The sequence below is a fragment of the Chaetodon auriga genome, chromosome 3 (assembly GCF_051107435.1).
Source record: "Chaetodon auriga isolate fChaAug3 chromosome 3, fChaAug3.hap1, whole genome shotgun sequence".
NCBI classification, from domain to species: Eukaryota; Metazoa; Chordata; class Actinopteri; order Chaetodontiformes; family Chaetodontidae; genus Chaetodon; species Chaetodon auriga.
The window spans coordinates 8,809,978-8,827,972 of NC_135076.1; the positions used below are offsets into that span (position 1 = coordinate 8,809,978).

The window sequence follows — 17,995 nt, forward strand, 5'->3', positions numbered from 1 at the left end:
AGTCGAGGCAGTAAAGGACCATGAGAGTGCCCGAAGTCATCAGGAGAGCCTAAGGAGTCTGCAATACTGACTGCTGCACTATTTGTGTTTTCTAGTTGTACATACATATATCAATTTATGACCAATGCAATTTTTTTGCAAGTGTTTAAGTCATGGCTGTTACTTATATATATTTCTTATTAAAGAAGGAAAGCAAAAACACTTTAAGTTGAAAGGAAAAATACATTTTATTAGGAATGTAATGATACTAAATACTTACTGGAAAAATGTCTTTTATAAAATAATAAATCTGACAGCATTTTTAATTTGTATAAATTAAATGTTTGCACTTTCTGTGTATATTTTGTTTCATGTGTTGTACTTTCTGTGCATTTTTCAAAAATGATCAAATGCATTCAGTGGCACTCATAATCTCTCTTATTTTCACCGGGAAAAAATTTGGCTAGTGGAAATTCTGATTGGCTGGTAACTTTAGAAGGTCACCAGCCACATTGGCTGGTGATCAAAAAAGTTAATTTAGAACCCTGCTCTCAACACTCACTGGCTCTAAAGGCACTGAAAGATACAATATGTAAGATATGAAATTTAGTTTTTCACACTCAAAAACTCAATGAACCAACATTACCAACATAATGCGAAGAAGAAACAGTTCTGACATTATGTCAAAGATGTCTGTGTACTGTGTCGCAGACTCAGCCACTAGCTGCACGGCTAACTGAGCTGACTAATTAACGGCAGCTTGTGGCTACAGCCATAGATTACTGTGAGTAAACGCCAAAGAGTATGGTAAAATTCTGGGAATATTCAAGGTGGGAACTTTCCATGGGAATATAGGGGTTATTTTCTCAGGCTATATTGACCATGTCATATGCAGATAGAAACAAACCTCTTACCATATCATAATCAAACAGAATTGTAAACTCTTCTAATAGAAATGAAAAAATCAACATTTTAGCTGAGTTGAACTTAAATTATGCAAACTGACTCATCTGAACTCATTGAACTTTCATTGAACATTCATTTGTCAAACACATTCAATGTGAAAAGTGCCCCTTGGCAGGTTAGCTACCTCTCCTTCGAGTTAAGTTAACTAATGGGAAAATGTATTTTGAAAGTTTGAGCCAACAGTGTGGACTGTGGGCTAACTCAGTCAGCATGCTTGATCAAGCTACGCCCCACATGGTAACAGCTAGCTAGCAAAAACTAGCACAAGGTTCGAACAAATTATAAACTGTGTACTTTGCTTTAGGGTTACTATCTGCTGCTTAACTTGATCTATCAGAAAAATCGAAACATATTTACCTGTGCATTCTGCAGAGCCAGTCCTGGAACACATTTAAAGACAAAGGATTGGAGAGAAATATGGTTGATGACCAGCTGCATATGAACACAGGTTTTACAATAACCAGGTTTTTGAAATGCATGCAAAAGCTTTTTTGCTTTTGCAGGATGTTTTTTTGAAAGTAGCCTGTTTCCTCTGTGCATTTGGATATTTTTACTGTCTCCATCTTGCCCCTCAACTAAAATGCTTTTGGTGTTTTCCAGGTTTGTTGGTCGGATTACGGTGACTCAGCACGGAGAGGAGATAGTCAGGTGAGACCAGATTTATCCAGCTGCTTTGACTAATAGTTAGATTAATAAATAAAGGTGTACAAGACAAGCTGAAGACACAGCTAAACAGACATCAAGAAAAATATGCAGCTAAATAGAAATGATTCATTACATAATGTATAAAGAAGATGCACGAGCCTCACAGACTGTTGTTGAGTGTTTTAGTTGATTTTTAAGGGTTCTGTATACTTTGTTTGTACCAAAATCCTATAGCCACATTCATCTTTCTCTGTATTTATGTTGATTTTGTTGCTAATATGTCAGACCGCTGGGCCCAGAGAATTTGCTGCTGCGAGGAGCCAGATTGAAAAATACCAAAGAGATTTTTGGTGAGTCAAACATGAGTTGGGTGATAAATTATTTCTAACAATGTGAAGTTTCCATTTGAACTGAGAGAGAAAGAAAGACGAGATATAGTAGCTGCTCAAGAACAGGCTGCCTCTGAAACGCTTCCAGTGAGTATTTGAGGCGTGATAGAGAGGTGACACAGCCACATCGCATCTGTGGCACAAGCCAGCCAGGCTCAGTGGACGTTATGGGACAGTCCACTCATCATATGGCTGATTACGCGAACTGAATTGAGTATGGTAACTTGCAATGTCCCAGTGCTTCACTGTTTTGTCTCTGTGTGATGAATTCATGCGCAACTCCATCAGCAGTCTGATGTTCTGATTTCCTACAAGCCCAGTGTAATACCAACTATGCTGTTGCAGGTGTGGCAGTTTACACCGGGATGGAGTCCAAGATGGCCCTCAACTACAAGTGCAAGTCCCAGAAACGCTCTGCAGTGGAGAAGTGAGCTTTTTCTGTTGTCTCTCAGAGTAAGCAAAATATTGTTGCTTTAAGGATAAGTTCTAACACTCGACTTTAAAATACTATCGTGTGTCAGGTCCATGAATACCTTCCTTATCATCTACCTGGGCATCTTGCTGTTCGAGGCCATCCTCAGCACCATCCTGAAGTATGCCTGGCAGGCTGAGGACAAATGGGACGAGCCCTTCTACAACCAAAAGACTGAACAAGAGAGAAACAGCAGTCCGGTTAGTCTGCGTCGCATTGGGCGTCAATCCATTCTCATTGATTTGATTTTGTAAGTAGTGCTGGCTATCAGCCCACAGATAAGATGAGGAAAGGTTTTAGTTGACGTCCCTTCACTTCATCTCCTCAACAAATATGAATGGGCATTTTCTCTTGAATGCAGATACCAATTGATATGGGAGAGGTATTTTAAATATAAAAACTGAGCTTGAATCCACATATACACACACATACAGTCCTAGCAGGGTGCTGGAAGGGCGCTTTTAGTGTCTCTAGATTTTGTGACAAGATATAATAGAGGAAGTGCCTTTCACAGGGCCGGTCTGCCAGCCTATCAGCCTACCTGCCAACACTAATCAGTCAGAGAGGACAGCAGCCTTCTATGTATTGTGACAGAGAGGAAAAAAAAATCACAGTTGTACACTGGCTTCCTTTTCCCTGGAGAGAGAGACGGGAATACCTGCAACAATTCAATGGCTGTGTTTTTAGATTTCGTATATCAGGAGCTCCATAAACCTGCTGGCCCTGTTACAGTGTGTGGCCTGGAGACTGCTTGTCTCCACGTCACAGCCATCTCGTCTCTCCAGGGACGTCTGAAAATGATCTAAATGTAAGGTCTAAAGATTATAATGTCCAAGTCCAGAAAGGGTAACTACTAAACATATTATATTTGTACTATTCCATAACAGGAGCAGTATGTTTTGTTAAGCTCCTAGACACCAGCAATAGGCTGATTTTATGAGATTCATTTCGTTATTTTGTTTAGTAAGTTAGTCAGAGCTCAGTTCCAGATCTAATATTTCATGAACTTTCATGCTCCATCTCTCAGTCTGGAATCCTCTCCTCACTCTCCTTTCCTGTCACATAAAGTAATTAACTCCTTAATGGGAATGAATTATCCTGTCTGTTTTGATTTATAAGGATTAGCTGAAGCACCATCAGTCTGTGTGTGTGCCTTAGATGTGTATTAGGCACATTCATTTTGTAATCGTAATCTTTTCTTCCAATTTCTCCAATAATCAGTTGCATTAAAAAGCTTGAATGGAAACTGCAAAATTTCTCCAATAGTGCAAAATCATTTTGTCCAGACAAAAAGATTGTACATTACACTGGTTATTTCTCCAAATGGAGGTGCATTCAGTTATTATCTGACCATGACATTGTGCTTTACAACATTACCAAGTGCAGTTTTGGATTTTCCACGTGTGATGACACCTGGCTGAGATTAAACTTAAACTCAAATTAACATGAAACCTTTCTTATGGACACTCACTTGATTCGTCTAATTCTTTTTGACATTTCAAAAGTTCACTTGTAATTCGGATGACAGACATAGAGGCACTTAAGTTCACACTTTCCTTATTTTTCTCTTTTCTACCCATCATCCTCCTCCTCACCATTGTGCTTCCAACAGCAATTCAATCTGTTTTCATTTGTTACCTAAAGCCAAGCTGACATTCGTTTATCTTCCTATCTTGCTTCCGGACTCGCTTTAGTAGTCATTGCGTATCGCCCTCCTCCTGTGTCTCATTCTAATAAATGTACTCTCATCCTTCTTTTAGATCTTGAAGTTCATCTCGGATTTCTTGGCATTTCTGGTCCTCTATAACTTCATCATCCCCATCTCGCTGTATGTGACTGTGGAGATGCAGAAGTTTTTGGGCTCTTTTTTCATTGGCTGGGATTTGGACCTCTACCACGAGGAGAGCGATCAGAAGGCTCAGGTCAACACCTCGGACCTGAATGAAGAGCTGGGACAGGTACGGAAGAGAAGTGCAAGAACACCTAACTCATTCAGAATTCAGCTGTTTGTATTTAAGCACATATTTAATTTCATTCATCATTTCACGTGTTTGTTTCTAGGTGGAGTACGTGTTCACCGATAAAACGGGCACCTTAACGGAAAATGAGATGCAGTTCCGTGAGTGTTCAATTAACGGAACAAAGTACCGGGAAGTTAACGGCAAGCTGGTCCCTGAGGGAATGACTGATGATACACCAGATGGTTCTACGCCTCACCTGGTAACTCACATGTATATGTATATTACATTCATGTTCTCTTGGCAGACACATACTATACATGCACACTGTTCTCGGTGCTGCCGTTAAACCAGCAAACCGTATTATATGAACAAATTAACCTCAAATGTCAGGAAAGGCATTTTACCTGAGGCCATTCATGAAATTATCTCAAACATAGAATATGTGCATTGTAAGCACTAATCAACATCTGCTATCGCTCAAGCCTAATCTTTGCTCATGAAGTGACTCTGAATCATATCTCACTTATGTTTTCTACGACACATAGTACGTCACTGTGTAGAATAAGAACTGATGGTGTTTGTTCCTCCCTCATCCCTCCCTGTGGTCTCTCCATCCAGATTGGTGACGAAGTATTATTTCTCAAGGCGGTGTCATTGTGTCACACGGTTCAGATCAGCTACGACCAGCCAGACTGTCTGGTTGGCGGAGGAGACCCATTCGCCCATGCAAATGGCTTCTCCTCCAGTCACATGGAATACTACGCCTCTTCACCGGACGAGAAAGCTTTAGTGGAGGCAGCAAAGAGGTACGGTTACATTAGAGCTTCTTCAAGAGACTTCTCTCCAGTAAATGTCAAATGCACGGACTGGAGAACCAGTTAAGCTGGCTGATTAGAGCAAAGACGCTCTAGTTTTTATCCCAGCTGTGTCCCCAACCAGCACCACTAAAACAGCACACCCATTTGATTCGTGCTTCACATGATTAGGAGCAGTTGCACTCTATGCCCAGTTGAAAACAGCTATACTGTTTTTGTTGTAGTGCTCGCATTTTGTGCTGGATTTCAGCAACATTTGATTTTCAAGCCTGGAGAGTGTGTGTGTTACTTTGCAGGGATGGCACAGAATGTTTTGATTTGTGGGAGGAACCTGTCCTGTCTTTATCCAGTGGTAAAGGTCAAAGTCAACAGCTGAAATCTGAATGGAACCTGGTAATCCAGTAGTCTGTGAAAATTTAGGTTATGGTGTGGAAATAAGGAAAGAAGTGTGAAAAGAAACTCCCATCCTCATGTGCATGGTGGTGTTCCACAGTATTTACATAAAAGCTTGTGGTTTCACCATACTGCATGGGTGTGTGGTTATGCTAACTCGGGAAATGTGGACATTCCAGTCTTCATTGTCTGTGTGGGCCCTCAATGATGCAAGAAAACAAAACTTGTGATAGCTGTTACGTACTTGTGATGTTCTATAGGTTTAAAAGAACGCCTTGGCCTGTAGTTTAGCCTAAAGGTACAGCTCATAAAGTATGTGCCGTTTCTTGACTGTTGCACCCATGTGAATCCTGGCTGTTGACATGATTTTAAATTCTGCTCAGATACTTGTGGAGGTTGGACTGCAGGCCAAATATAAAGTGGCACTTTTTCACTCACTTGTTGTTCATTTTATTTTCATTGAAATATAGTGCAGGCAACACTTTGATATACAGGGAGTGGTAGAAAACCCTGAAACAGGTCTGTGTGGAAAATGACTCAAAAGGGGAGAAACCTTAATAGAAAATGCCCATATTTTACTACTCCAGTTTGATAAAGGGCAGCTAAAGATGCTGAAGTTCTGAAACCCTTCCAGCCCTCCAACATAGCAATGAAGAATTTAATGGTTAAGAAATGTGGCCGTGTAGCACCCATCTAAATTGTCAGACTGTGTTGTTTTACAAAACTGTCCTGATTCATGATGCATGAAGTCAGTGATCCTGGCCATTGTAGTTTTCACACCATCAAATTAAATTATGTCAAGCAGTGAGGGCCTGCACCCATTACCCAGTGCCTCCATGCTGCATGGAGCTGCAGACAGTTTATCTCTGCTGTTTTAAACCAAAAGGAGAGAAACCATCCCCTCAATAATCAAAAACAATGTATAGGGATTACATATCTTGATGCTGTGTTCTGGTGTTCAAAAAATGACTGAATTTCTTGGTATGGCAGTGGCTTCAGTGGTGAATATGAGTAACTCTCACACTATCTGTTGTCCACAGCTGCTTTATACTGCGTGGAAAGCTTCTCCTTTTGTTAATTAAATCTCTGCATCCACCTGAAGGCAGCAGGACAAGTATGGCCACAAATCTGCAGCCTCTGATTTGAGTGCCGAGCCAGAGCACAGTGCCATTAGAAGTGACACCAGGCTGATACAAAGTGACTATACAGCTACACACAGACGGGTCCATTAGAACTTAGTGTTCTATTGTGTTTGCATGAGACTTCCGATTGCACTGCAAAATCCGTAGCGGTGCAAATGTTGTTGTTCACATTTTAAGTTGTGTTATAACCATTTACAAAGTGAAATACAGTAGAATTAAGACTGAAACAGCCTGGGATTGATGCAATCATATAAACAACTTCAGCAACATTCTATTATTTTCCTTCGTCATCATCGTACAGATTAAATAACAACGCACACCATCTGCCTTTTCCTGCTGTTTTGTGTTCACGTCATGTTGTCACCATCACCATCAGACAACAGTATGATTTCCTGAACAGCAAGTTGTCGACAACTGCTTTATTGGCAACTGCTGTGTTGCCCACAAGCTCCATGTGCAACTGCACATGCATCAGTTCCTTACAATCAACAACACAATAGAAGTTCCCACTTCCTCCCAATGTGTGATGATGAATAATTTCATACAGGCCATTATTTGGACATATTGCAACCAGTACAAAAATATTAGTACCTGTAGCTTAACAATGTGACTGGCTTGGAGCTATTTATCAAACACCACACCCTCTGATCTATATTCTTGCTGACCCTTTGCACTGCTGCACATACATGCAACAAAATAGGTGTACTCGAAGGCACCCGCACGGGGAGTGCTATTGCTAAATATTTAATTTCTTATCCTTTGAAAGCCCAGTTACCTTCAGAACCATCCAAAGTTTAACCCAATGTTTTAAAGGTCAAAATGTCCAGAATTCCAGTTTTGAACATTGTTTTTTCCTGCAGGATCGGAGTGGCTTTCACTTGCAGCAATGGAGATACTATGGAGATCAAAACATTTGGCAAGCCAGAGAGGTAACCCTGTGCATCTCTTCAATGACAAATATGTGTACAAGAAAAGGCAGATGTCTAGCCTGCAGACCAAAAAATGGTTGTTCAAGCTGCCTGTGAAAAAGAAATGTTCAGGACAGTCTGTGAGTCCCAAGAAAGTTAACATGAGTGTCTGTCTTTGCTCTTTGTGTCAGATATAAACTGCTCCATGTGTTAGAGTTTGATGCCAACCGCAGGAGGATGAGCGTCATACTGCAGACACCCTCAGGTAACTCCACCTGTGCCTTCCCAACAATAAAAGCTTGACAAAAAAAAACAAATAAATCAGAATTTAAAAAAAAAAAAAAAAAGTTCAATGAGTTCATTCTTTATGTACATATACAAACAGTATATTTAATATTTCTTTTTTATATATGTATATATGTTAACCTACTGCGTCGTCTTCTTGCTGTCTTGACTTTCAAGGAGGCACAGTGCTGTTCACCAAGGGCGCAGAGTCGGCCATCTTGCCTTTCGCTACCGGTGGTGAGATAGAAAAGACTAGACTGCACGTCGACGAGTTTGCATTGGTGAGAAATAACTTTCTTACAGTAATGAGTAATAATGTTATGATGAATGATGAATCCTTCAAAGGTCTGACTCTGAAATGCCTCTTGATCCACAGAGACACGGTTCTATGTCTGTGTGTGTGTAGGCCTGGCCTTTCCCGGCATTGTAGTGATTACGTTTGGCTCTGTCGCACGCTGTTCCCATTAGACTGTAAATTCTTCACCACATCAGCCACATAAACACAAACAAACACAAACGCACACATATCCAGCCCCCACATCATATCATCGGACGTCAGTACGCAGGAATCTGTGCTCTGGACTGGGTTGATTTGTGGTCGTCTACCCCTCAGGCTGGTTCCGTGATTTAAAGCCAAGCTTTGCTAATTTGTTTTTCTGTTCTTTCTCTCTCTGCCTCGTCTCCTTTTCCTTCTCTCATCCACATCTTCTTGACTTGCTCACATTTGCCTTTTCTCTGTACACAAACTCATTTGATATCATTATATTTATTCTTTTCTTTATGTTCTCCTCTCTTCTTGCCTTTTTTCACTCATATTCTGACTCATTTATTCTTTTTCCCTACCCATCACCCACCCCCCTCCTCCCATCATAGAAAGGTTTGCGGACCTTGGTGGTAGCATGTCGCCACTTCAGCCCAGAGGAGTACATTGATGTGGACAGGCGTCTGAATGCTGCCCGCACTGCGCTGCAACAGAGGGAGGAGAGACTGCAGGAGGCCTTCAGCTACATCGAGAGAGACCTGCAGCTGCTGGGAGCGACAGGGGTTGAGGACAAGTATGGAGGCTAACGAATAAATTAGAATATGTTGGTGCTGTCACTGCTGAAAACCAGTTCTCATCCCCTTATGCGTATGTCCACTTCACCTAACCAATTACAGCGATATTCAACACGCAGTAAGATGTAAAATTATGTAACAAGGATGTTTTTTTTTTATGATGTGTTGCCACTGGCAGTAAGCAAAAAACATATAGTTAGTGTTTGAATGAAACATATGTCTCATTTCTGCATCGTTAGCTGTAACAGCAATCTATGTAATGTGCTAGTTTGAGGTTCTATTGCCTCGTGCATTTTTAGCCATGCTAACGTCATGGTTGTACTCGTGGATGTGTCATCAGTCCACTGCTTTGGTCCAGACAAAGTATCTCATGGATGGATAGACATGAAATGTATGTTCTCCAGAGGATTAGCCTGCTGGCTTTTGTGATCTTATGACTTTTCCTTTCACACCACCAGCAGCTTGACTTTTTTTGTTTTTAGTGAAATGTCTTGACAGCTATTATATTGATTGCCATGAAATTTGGTCCAGATAGACAAAGTCTGAGTCATTAGTAGTTTGAAATTTTCATTTGTCCAATACTTTGGTTCATGACCAAACTTGCAGAACTAATGACATTCCCACCAGCCTCAGCTACACTTAATGGTTTGTGCTAATGCTGATGTTAGCATTTAGTTAAAAGCACTGCTCTGTCTAGGTGGAGCCTCACAGAGCCACTGGCTTGGATGTAGACTCTTGGTCCTCTGAAATGTTCTGTCACTAGAAAATCTAGCAAATGGCTTTTTGAAAAGTAAAGAATAGATAAGTAAAGGGAAGATTATATTACAGTAGATAAGTGCTACAATTATGTGAGTTACAATAGGGAGGACTATAAAACAGGAAGAAATGCTTGACCAAAAACAGATACACAGGGGTGGGGCAGTGTCTAACAAACACACAATGTATAGTCAGCAGAAGGACAGAGACGTCACCTCACTGAGCCTCTCTGGTATTGAATGTTGATATGCGCTTGCATCCGCTCACCATCTGCTCCTCACATAAGCCCCTCGCTTCTCCCACTCTGTTTATATCTCTCTCTCCTCTCTGCTGTTCTGTGTCGGAATCTGGAATGAATTCCTCCTCAGACACACATGGTCACGATCAAAGGATCTTCTCCATTACGGAAGACATGACCAAAATTCCCCTGTGTTTTTAGTGTAATGTGAATAGTGTAACAATGATAGGCGTGGAATATTCGATCATATTCTTTGTCTATAATTTCTTTTTTAAGAATATTAATGATGGCCAGAAATAGGACAGTTATTCTATAAAGCAAACAAACAAAAACGTGTGTGTTTGTGTGCTTTCTATACACGAACATACACACACGATTACAACCATCTATTTGTTTAACCTTAGTGTATGAGTTGTTTTTGTTTTCTGTGTCTGTTGAAGCAGATTTGTCCTTACTTACAGACTTGACCTGCATGATAAATGTATAGTTAGTGTACTAGCAAGACTCCAGGGCTTGACCACATTACACACACAGAAGTTAAACACCAGGTTTACATGCCCGTTAGCTTTGGACTTCATCCACAAGTCTAAAACAAGGTTTTCCTTAGGTTTATGTTACCCGGGGATTGACCTAATGTAGTTCTAATCACTGGAAGCTTTGCACATATAGTACATTTTATATGATAGCATGATACATCTCTCTCTCTTAGACTCCAAGACAAAGTCCAGGAGACCATTGAGGCTCTGCGGCTGGCGGGGATCAAAGTATGGGTGCTGACAGGGGACAAACATGAGACGGCAGTCAGCGTCAGCCTGTCCTGTGGTCACTTCCACAGAACCATGAACATCCTGGAGCTTCTTCAACAGCGTTCTGATAACGAGTGTGCTGAACAGCTCCGCATACTGGCCAGGAGGTGAGTGTGGTGTCATCCTACTGACAGTTCAGCTTAGCATGTGTGTGGAAACCTTATATTCTGATGACATTGGAGCTCTTTAACTATTAGTTTGAGAGTTTGGTTTTAATTGGATGCAGATCATTTGATTGACTTCTTGTTGTTACTGTTTTTGTGTTGTGTTTCTGAAGGGCAGTTTCTGGAAATGAAGTTTCCACATGAAAATTAAGAAGCCAGCAGGCTGAAATGCTGCAGTTTCATAAGAAGCAGCGCACAAAATCTGAATAAGTTGACCTGATCGGTTAAGTGCTTTGGTTACTTTGATAAAGGCCATGGGCAAAGGCAAAGCAAGAATTTTTGCTCAAGTTTGTTTGTATATATTATTACGGCATACTTTGCATCAGCAGCCAAACCTGAGGCTGTATGATCTCAAACGTGCTGCTGAGGGTTGAATCTTTAGAGCACAAACTCACTATTTAAAAGTAGAATTTGACAAATGTGCAGTAAATGAAACATCTGTGTAACACACCAGTAAAATCATGAGATAGCAGTTCTGTCCAGTCCTCTCCTTGTCATCTCCTCTCCAACTCTTCTCTCCATTTTGTTCCAGGATAAAGGAGGACCACGTCATACAGCATGGGTTAGTCGTGGATGGGGCCAGCTTGTCTTTAGCATTGAGGGAACACGAGAAGCTTTTTATGGAAGTGTGTAAAAACTGTTCGGCTGTGCTGTGCTGCCGCATGGCGCCGCTCCAGAAAGCTAAGGTATTAGACCTCTGCTATATACACACATACACCACCCACCCAAAGACAATGCCCTCATGTTTAAAATGACTTTTTGGATGGTCCCACCATCATCTCATTGGTGTCATTTCCTTACTGACTGAGGAATAGAATATGTGCAGCTCTCCATGTGTTTGCTCATGGTTCATGTTCATGTGATGGATCTTCAGAGAACGAGCTTAAACTTAGATGTTAATGTCACTCTGTCCTGTCCAGGTGGTGCGTCTCTTAAAAACATCTCCGGAGAAACCCATTACACTAGCTATTGGGGATGGAGCCAATGATGTCAGTATGATACAGGAAGCTCACGTGGGCATAGGTAAACACTCACCACACCCACATTATGGTCCATAGTCTTAACTTTCATGCTGAAGACTGTCCTCCAATATGTGTGCGTGTGTGTGTCTATGTGTGTGTTTCTTCAGGTATCATGGGGAAGGAGGGTCGTCAGGCCGTGAGGAACAGTGACTATGCAATTGCCAGGTTTAAGTTCCTGGCTAAACTACTGCTGGTCCACGGTCACTTCTACTACATTCGAATAGCTACGCTTGTACAGTACTTTTTCTACAAGGTGAGGCTTGGATGTGACGACAGAATGCTTTTCAGCTTCACCTGCACAAGCTTCATGAGTACTTCTGATAATTCAGTGGACTAAATTGCAAAAGTTAGATTTGACATCCGCTGTTAAGACTGTGTTTGACCACACCTCCGTTCACTGTTTTTAATGTGTCTTTCCTTCACTCTGTCTTTTCTAGAATGTGTGTTTTATCACGCCCCAGTTTTTATACCAGTTCTTCTGTCTATTTTCACAACAAGTAAGTCTCTTTATCTCTCCATCTCTCCACTCTCTCATATGTCATTGTGGATTTGGTTGTGGTTTTAACGTTGCACAGTCTTTCATTGTCTTCATGGAATGCGTTCTCTGAGGGTTTCTTTCCTAAACTCATCTTAAGACGAGTCAGTGTGATACCTAGTTTGATTTTACATTTTTTATCAGTTAAAGGTTTCAGAAAGTTCAACACGCAAGAACTTTGTTGAGGTTCAGTCACGACTTTTGCTGAATGCTTGGAGTCATCAGAAACTGCTGTAACATTTAAACAGTAGATCTCACATTCTGCATTTCAACTCTTCAAATATTTATGCAACATAGCTTTCAAACCTATCAAACTATTATCGCCATTAATTCTTTTCCCAAAGCTTTAGTCTGTTATTAAGGTTATTACTGCGGACCGAGACAAAATGATACCAGTCCTATAAATTATTTGTATGATAATCTGTCTGAAGTCAGACTCATTTACATCAGATTAGATAAGTTAGATATATCAATTGAAGATAATGGGTTGATATTAAATGCAATGTTGTCTCTGTCCATCCCAGACTCTATATGACAGTGTTTATCTGACACTGTACAACATCTGCTTCACCTCGCTGCCCATCCTGGTGTACAGTCTGTTTGAACAGCTGGTCCATCCACACATACTGCAGAATAAACCTGGCCTGTACAGGTAAGTTTACATGTAATCTGTAGGTGCACGCTGTGGGTTAGCGTTAACTGATTGTGGAAAGCCGTTTTGGTTGGTTTTCATAACACCTTGTTATATAAACCATCCAAACGCATAATTTTGACCTGCTGCTATTTCGCAAAGATGGCTAGATGGAATTTGATATAACATTTTAAATGAGATCAAAGCAAGTTTGAGTTTGTTGCCATCTTCACACTTTTTGGTCCACAATTCACTCCAAAGTTTTTCTTCAGTTTTTAACTTGTTCATCACTGTGAAACCTGAAAGAGCACTTTGAAGCAGTGTATCTACTAAGACATGAAAAAATGTTTGTGTCCAACAGGGACATTAGCAAGAACTCTCTGCTGTCTTTCCGGACGTTCCTGTACTGGACTCTGTTGGGCTTCTGCCACGCCTTTGTCTTCTTCTTCGGATCCTACATACTGATGGGAGAAGACACCTCACTTATGGGCAATGGACAGGTGTGTCTTTGGCTGTGTGTGTCTGTTATTTACTGTATGTTTATAGTAGAATTCCCAGAAAAGAAATTGCTGCAGGTCTTTCTTCAGTCACTCCTTCTCTAAATCTTGCTCTTGTCTCCTCATTCTGTCGTTTTGTTGAATAGCCTGTTAATGCACTGTATTTGTCTCTATTACTCTGGCAGCATGGATGTCATTCACTTTTTAATGAGTCAGTTGCAGTAATTTAACCCTTTCTTCTTATCATATCCTCTGTGTCTGTGATCCTTCACCAAATCTGTTTCCGACTTCATATCGTTGCATCTTTCTCTCTCTGTTTGAAGTTTCGGTGTTTCAGAATGCACTCACTTCTATCGCTCGCTTGTCTTTTTCTTCAATCTTTTGTTGATTACTCTTTTTTCCTTCTGCCTTCACGCTGTGCATGTCTTCAGATCTTGCGAGCTAACAGGCAGCTGGTAAGAGTCTGCTCTACAGTTGAATCCATGTCTCCCTGGGGTGGGGTTAATGAGAGGACAATGAGGATGATTCCTCAATATATTTTTGTCTTGCTAATGATGATGTGAAAAAGGAATTTGCTCTAAAGTATATCTGTCACTGAGCGCCGATGATTCTATCTGGTGATCAGTTTTGATTCCTCCATTTTCCCTTGAAGTTGGTTGAGTGGTCAGCATTAGACCCATCATGAAGAGGCATGATGGGTCTGAATGCTTGAATACAGTATTAGTAGCGCTCTGTTGAAAACCAGATTCATTCCAACTTCAATTTCTTTTTAAAAACACACACTGAAATTGTAAATCCACACACAGGTGGATCATTACTGATAAAGACAGCTTCAAATGTATGCTCATCTTGTGCAGTTATATACTGTAGATTCATCTAACACATGTAAATGTTTATGACTGATTAGAAGAACAAAGGCCAGTTCGTACTTTGATTGTGACAAATCAGGACAAAGGGAGCCCACAAATCAGAGTTTGTAAAGGACTTTGATTAAAAAAAAAAAAAAAAGTTATTGAAAAAGTGTTCTTTTTGATTGCGATATACAGTAGATATACTGGAACTTGAACAATATTACTTCAGCAGGCTCAGAGTAGTGGCTTTGGAGTGATTTTGTGGCTACGTTTCGGTCTTCTCACGGTTGGTTTTCAGCTTTCAGACTCCAGCAGGGTCCCGAATTGGCTGGCAACAAAACAATGCCCCCCACAGCTCTCAACCGATCAGCAGAGTGATTCTCATTGCAAGCGGTGGAGTTACTCACACAGTCGGAGGCCAAGGCCTCATTATAGGCACCATAATACCCCTCAACCTGCTCAATGAGGTCGATGCCTTTTAGGAGTTTTCTCTCCATTCCTCCACTCAAGCACTACACTGCTCACCTCGTCCCGCCTGTCCAGACTCCACCTTTTGGCCAGATTTATGGTTTGACTTGAACCATTTATGATATTATACTACACCTGCAACACAGTCAGTCAGTATCAAATACAGCAGCTGCAACTGGTGCTTTTGGCATCCGTTACTCATTGCAGATGAATGCCAACAAAATGCCAGAGATTATGTTGGAATAATTTGCATCCCTGTTCTAGCCTAATGGTGCTGAGTCAAAGCGGAGGAACATTATGTTGAATTAGTTCATTCTTGACAACAGGAAGGACAAATTGCAAGGTATCAAAGCCACATATAAACAGATCGACCATGTAATGATCTCACCATTTTGTTGTGTTGCAAGTAACTGAGTAGATGCATGTAAACACAGCCACTGTTTGTTTTAGTTTTGCAATGTGATACTGTGGACGGTTTTATTAACAGTTGGATGTCTGTTCTATAGATGTTTGGAAACTGGACATTTGGAACGCTGGTCTTTACTGTCATGGTCATCACTGTCACGCTAAAGGTAATTTACACCCAGTCTTATCTTCTCACAACTTTTTTTTTTGTTTTTATTGCCGCTGTCCCAATATGAAATGCAGTGTGTTGTGAAGTGTTAGGATGATGTCAGTGGCCATTAGCAGGCGATGATCATTTGTCACAGTTTGAGGTCATGGTTTTCTTTACAGCTCAGAGGCAGATTGCTGTAGTTTATTGATGCCCTGCATGTCCCTGTCATGTCCCCTGTGTTTTACGTCTACCTTTCTTTTCTGTGTATGTGTGTGTGTGTGTGTGTGTGTAATGACAGCTTGCTTTAGAGACTCATTTCTGGACGTGGATGAACCATTTTGTGACATGGGGTTCGATTGCCTTCTACTTCATCTTCTCTCTCTTCTATGGTGGCATCATCTGGTAAGAAGAGGGGTTTTTTTGTACAAGGCGTTGCTTTCACACTCAAAGAAGATGCTCTGCTGTGATGTTACACAGTCTCCCTCCTCAACATAACACCTATCAAATAATTGTCTTTACAGAGAGAATGACTTGCTATGACTGACGTGCAAAAGAAAGTGAAGTGAAATTTGAAGTGTCAAATCATCACATTTAAATTGATCCACATCCTTTCATGCTAGTGATAAATGACTAATAGTTAATGATGGAAAATTAGAGTAGTAGTATTAGTATTGAGTATATATACGACACAGGTCTCCCATCTGAATACCACATGACTTAAAGACAGGGGATACAGTATGCACATGTTTTATATCTAAGGATAAACGGACCAAAAAACTCACCACTCGAAGCAAATCTCACGTTCTGCATATGATTCTGTATTTATAGTATTCACATATTTTTCTCTAGCTCTCTGAAAACCTCTTCTCAACAGACTGGTCGAGGAGTTGGATGATTGCTTTTTTTTATTATTAAGATACTTTTCTCAAGTTATGGTAGTGCTCATTAAAATTTCAGTGATATCTCATTAAGAGTATCTGCTTTGAGAAAATCATCAAACAGAAGTTGCTCTCTGAAATATATTGAATTTCCTTTACTTTAAGTAATGTTAATATTTTTGCCTTCCCCCTAAATCTGTTAACTGTGTTATCAACCTGAGGCTAAGGATGGAACAGGCTGATTTCCAGAAGATATACCAGCTTAGTCATGGCAGATAAATCACTGAAGCTTTATAAGAATCATTCTTGACTATCTGGGGCTGTTGTTGGATTGATCAGATGAGTCTCAGCCATTTGACCCAGTCCTGTCAACTCACAGGCTGGAACTGGAGCCATCCTGATAATATTGGACTGTAATTTATATTTGTGGTCTGACATCTGCACAGGTTATTAAATTCGGAGGTACCAGGGAATCATAAAATCATTCAAAGAGCACGACTCCAACTGCCAGTGAGAGGGGAATTTACAGTGAAGAGGGCTGAGCCTGGCTGCTCACCTCTATGCTTCAGTTGTGTCTGCAGCCTAAAGCCTATTACCTCAGTCAGTTCTGATGCTAATTTAGCCAAAATATGACTGTCCCTCTCAGATAAGCTCACCCGTTGATGCTTTCCTCCACTGATAAAAGACATAAAAATGGTTATATGTCCCTTTCCTTCTGCAATATGTAACGATTGTGTCTCTTCCACCCCCTCCAGGCCATTCCTCCACACGCAGGACATGTACTTTGTATTCGTACAGCTGCTGTCCAGCGGTTCGGCCTGGTTCGCCATCATCATCATCGTCATAACTTGCCTCTTTCCTGATGTGGTGAAGAAGGTCCTCTACAGACATTTGATGCCCACCAGCACACAGAAGAGTCAGGTAACATGGGGAGGAGGGCCCAAATGTAAGAATGTGTGATCAGAGAAGACTTTTACAGGTTGTTGTCTGGGAACGTTCGTAAGGAAGTCCAGCTGTTCCTCGAAAGTGGATTATGCTTTCTTTGGACAAAAGTGCAGGTTCTTGGCTGGGATTTAAAGAGGCTCATCTTGCATTTATCTGTTTACTTCCCAGAGGTTTCCCAGGGTTTTACCTGCATCCTGCTGGCCTAGATCCAAGGTGCAGTGTGTAGCTCTCACTGTTTCAATAGATTTTTAAAGAAACACGTTTTGATGCTATCCTGCATTTGTCCTGGGCGTCCATGCTGCCATAGCTACTCTGGGAATGGCAGATGTTTTGTTCCTCTCCAAAGCTGTCTTATCTCAGTTCTCAGTTCTAGCTTAGTTTTGTTTATGTTGGAGGTTTGAGTAGCGTCCACTCACAGGCTGCCACATGCATTATTTTAGCTAACTTTGGCTTAGCGACCATAAGATCGCATCCTTTTTTTGGAGGTGAAATCATACGAGCTCAGGCCTCATGTGACTCTCACGGTCTAGACACGGGGTTAGATTTCATACATAGTCCTACTTGTATCCCGAAAATGGAAATTATACTTCCTGTATTGTGACAAGAGCCTAGGGGGAGAAAACAAGCTAAAATGTCA

The 17,995-nt window shown here is 41.0% G+C and overlaps 1 protein-coding gene across 8 annotated transcripts in view; it reads left to right on the top strand.

The window, feature by feature from the left end:
* Positions 1-17,995, top strand: part of atp11b (ATPase phospholipid transporting 11B) — a 48,291-nt gene that overhangs the window by 17,849 nt on the left and 12,447 nt on the right. For 6 of the 8 annotated variants that reach the window (XR_013076215.1, XR_013076214.1, XM_076723585.1 and 3 more), the window contains exons 8-29: positions 1,546-1,593; positions 1,876-1,940; positions 2,325-2,406; positions 2,501-2,651; positions 4,212-4,409; positions 4,513-4,671; positions 5,031-5,218; positions 7,623-7,691; positions 7,862-7,935; positions 8,133-8,236; positions 8,829-9,010; positions 10,715-10,918; positions 11,508-11,661; positions 11,896-11,998; positions 12,105-12,250; positions 12,435-12,494; positions 13,057-13,184; positions 13,525-13,663; positions 14,092-14,115; positions 15,486-15,551; positions 15,834-15,937; positions 17,169-17,334. Coding sequence is in view for 6 of the 8 variants with exons in the window: in XM_076723585.1 (XP_076579700.1) it covers positions 1,546-1,593; positions 1,876-1,940; positions 2,325-2,406; positions 2,501-2,651; positions 4,212-4,409; positions 4,513-4,671; positions 5,031-5,218; positions 7,623-7,691; positions 7,862-7,935; positions 8,133-8,236; positions 8,829-9,010; positions 10,715-10,918; positions 11,508-11,661; positions 11,896-11,998; positions 12,105-12,250; positions 12,435-12,494; positions 13,057-13,184; positions 13,525-13,663; positions 14,092-14,115; positions 15,486-15,551; positions 15,834-15,937; positions 17,169-17,334 (2,614 nt within the window). In the remaining 2 variants the exon portion in view is untranslated. The remainder of the gene's footprint in view (positions 1-1,545; positions 1,594-1,875; positions 1,941-2,324; positions 2,407-2,500; positions 2,652-4,211; positions 4,410-4,512; positions 4,672-5,030; positions 5,219-7,622; positions 7,692-7,861; positions 7,936-8,132; positions 8,237-8,828; positions 9,011-10,714; positions 10,919-11,507; positions 11,662-11,895; positions 11,999-12,104; positions 12,251-12,434; positions 12,495-13,056; positions 13,185-13,524; positions 13,664-14,091; positions 14,116-15,485; positions 15,552-15,833; positions 15,938-17,168; positions 17,335-17,995) is intronic. The other 2 variants (XM_076723606.1, XM_076723576.1) reach the window with 1 other exon arrangement.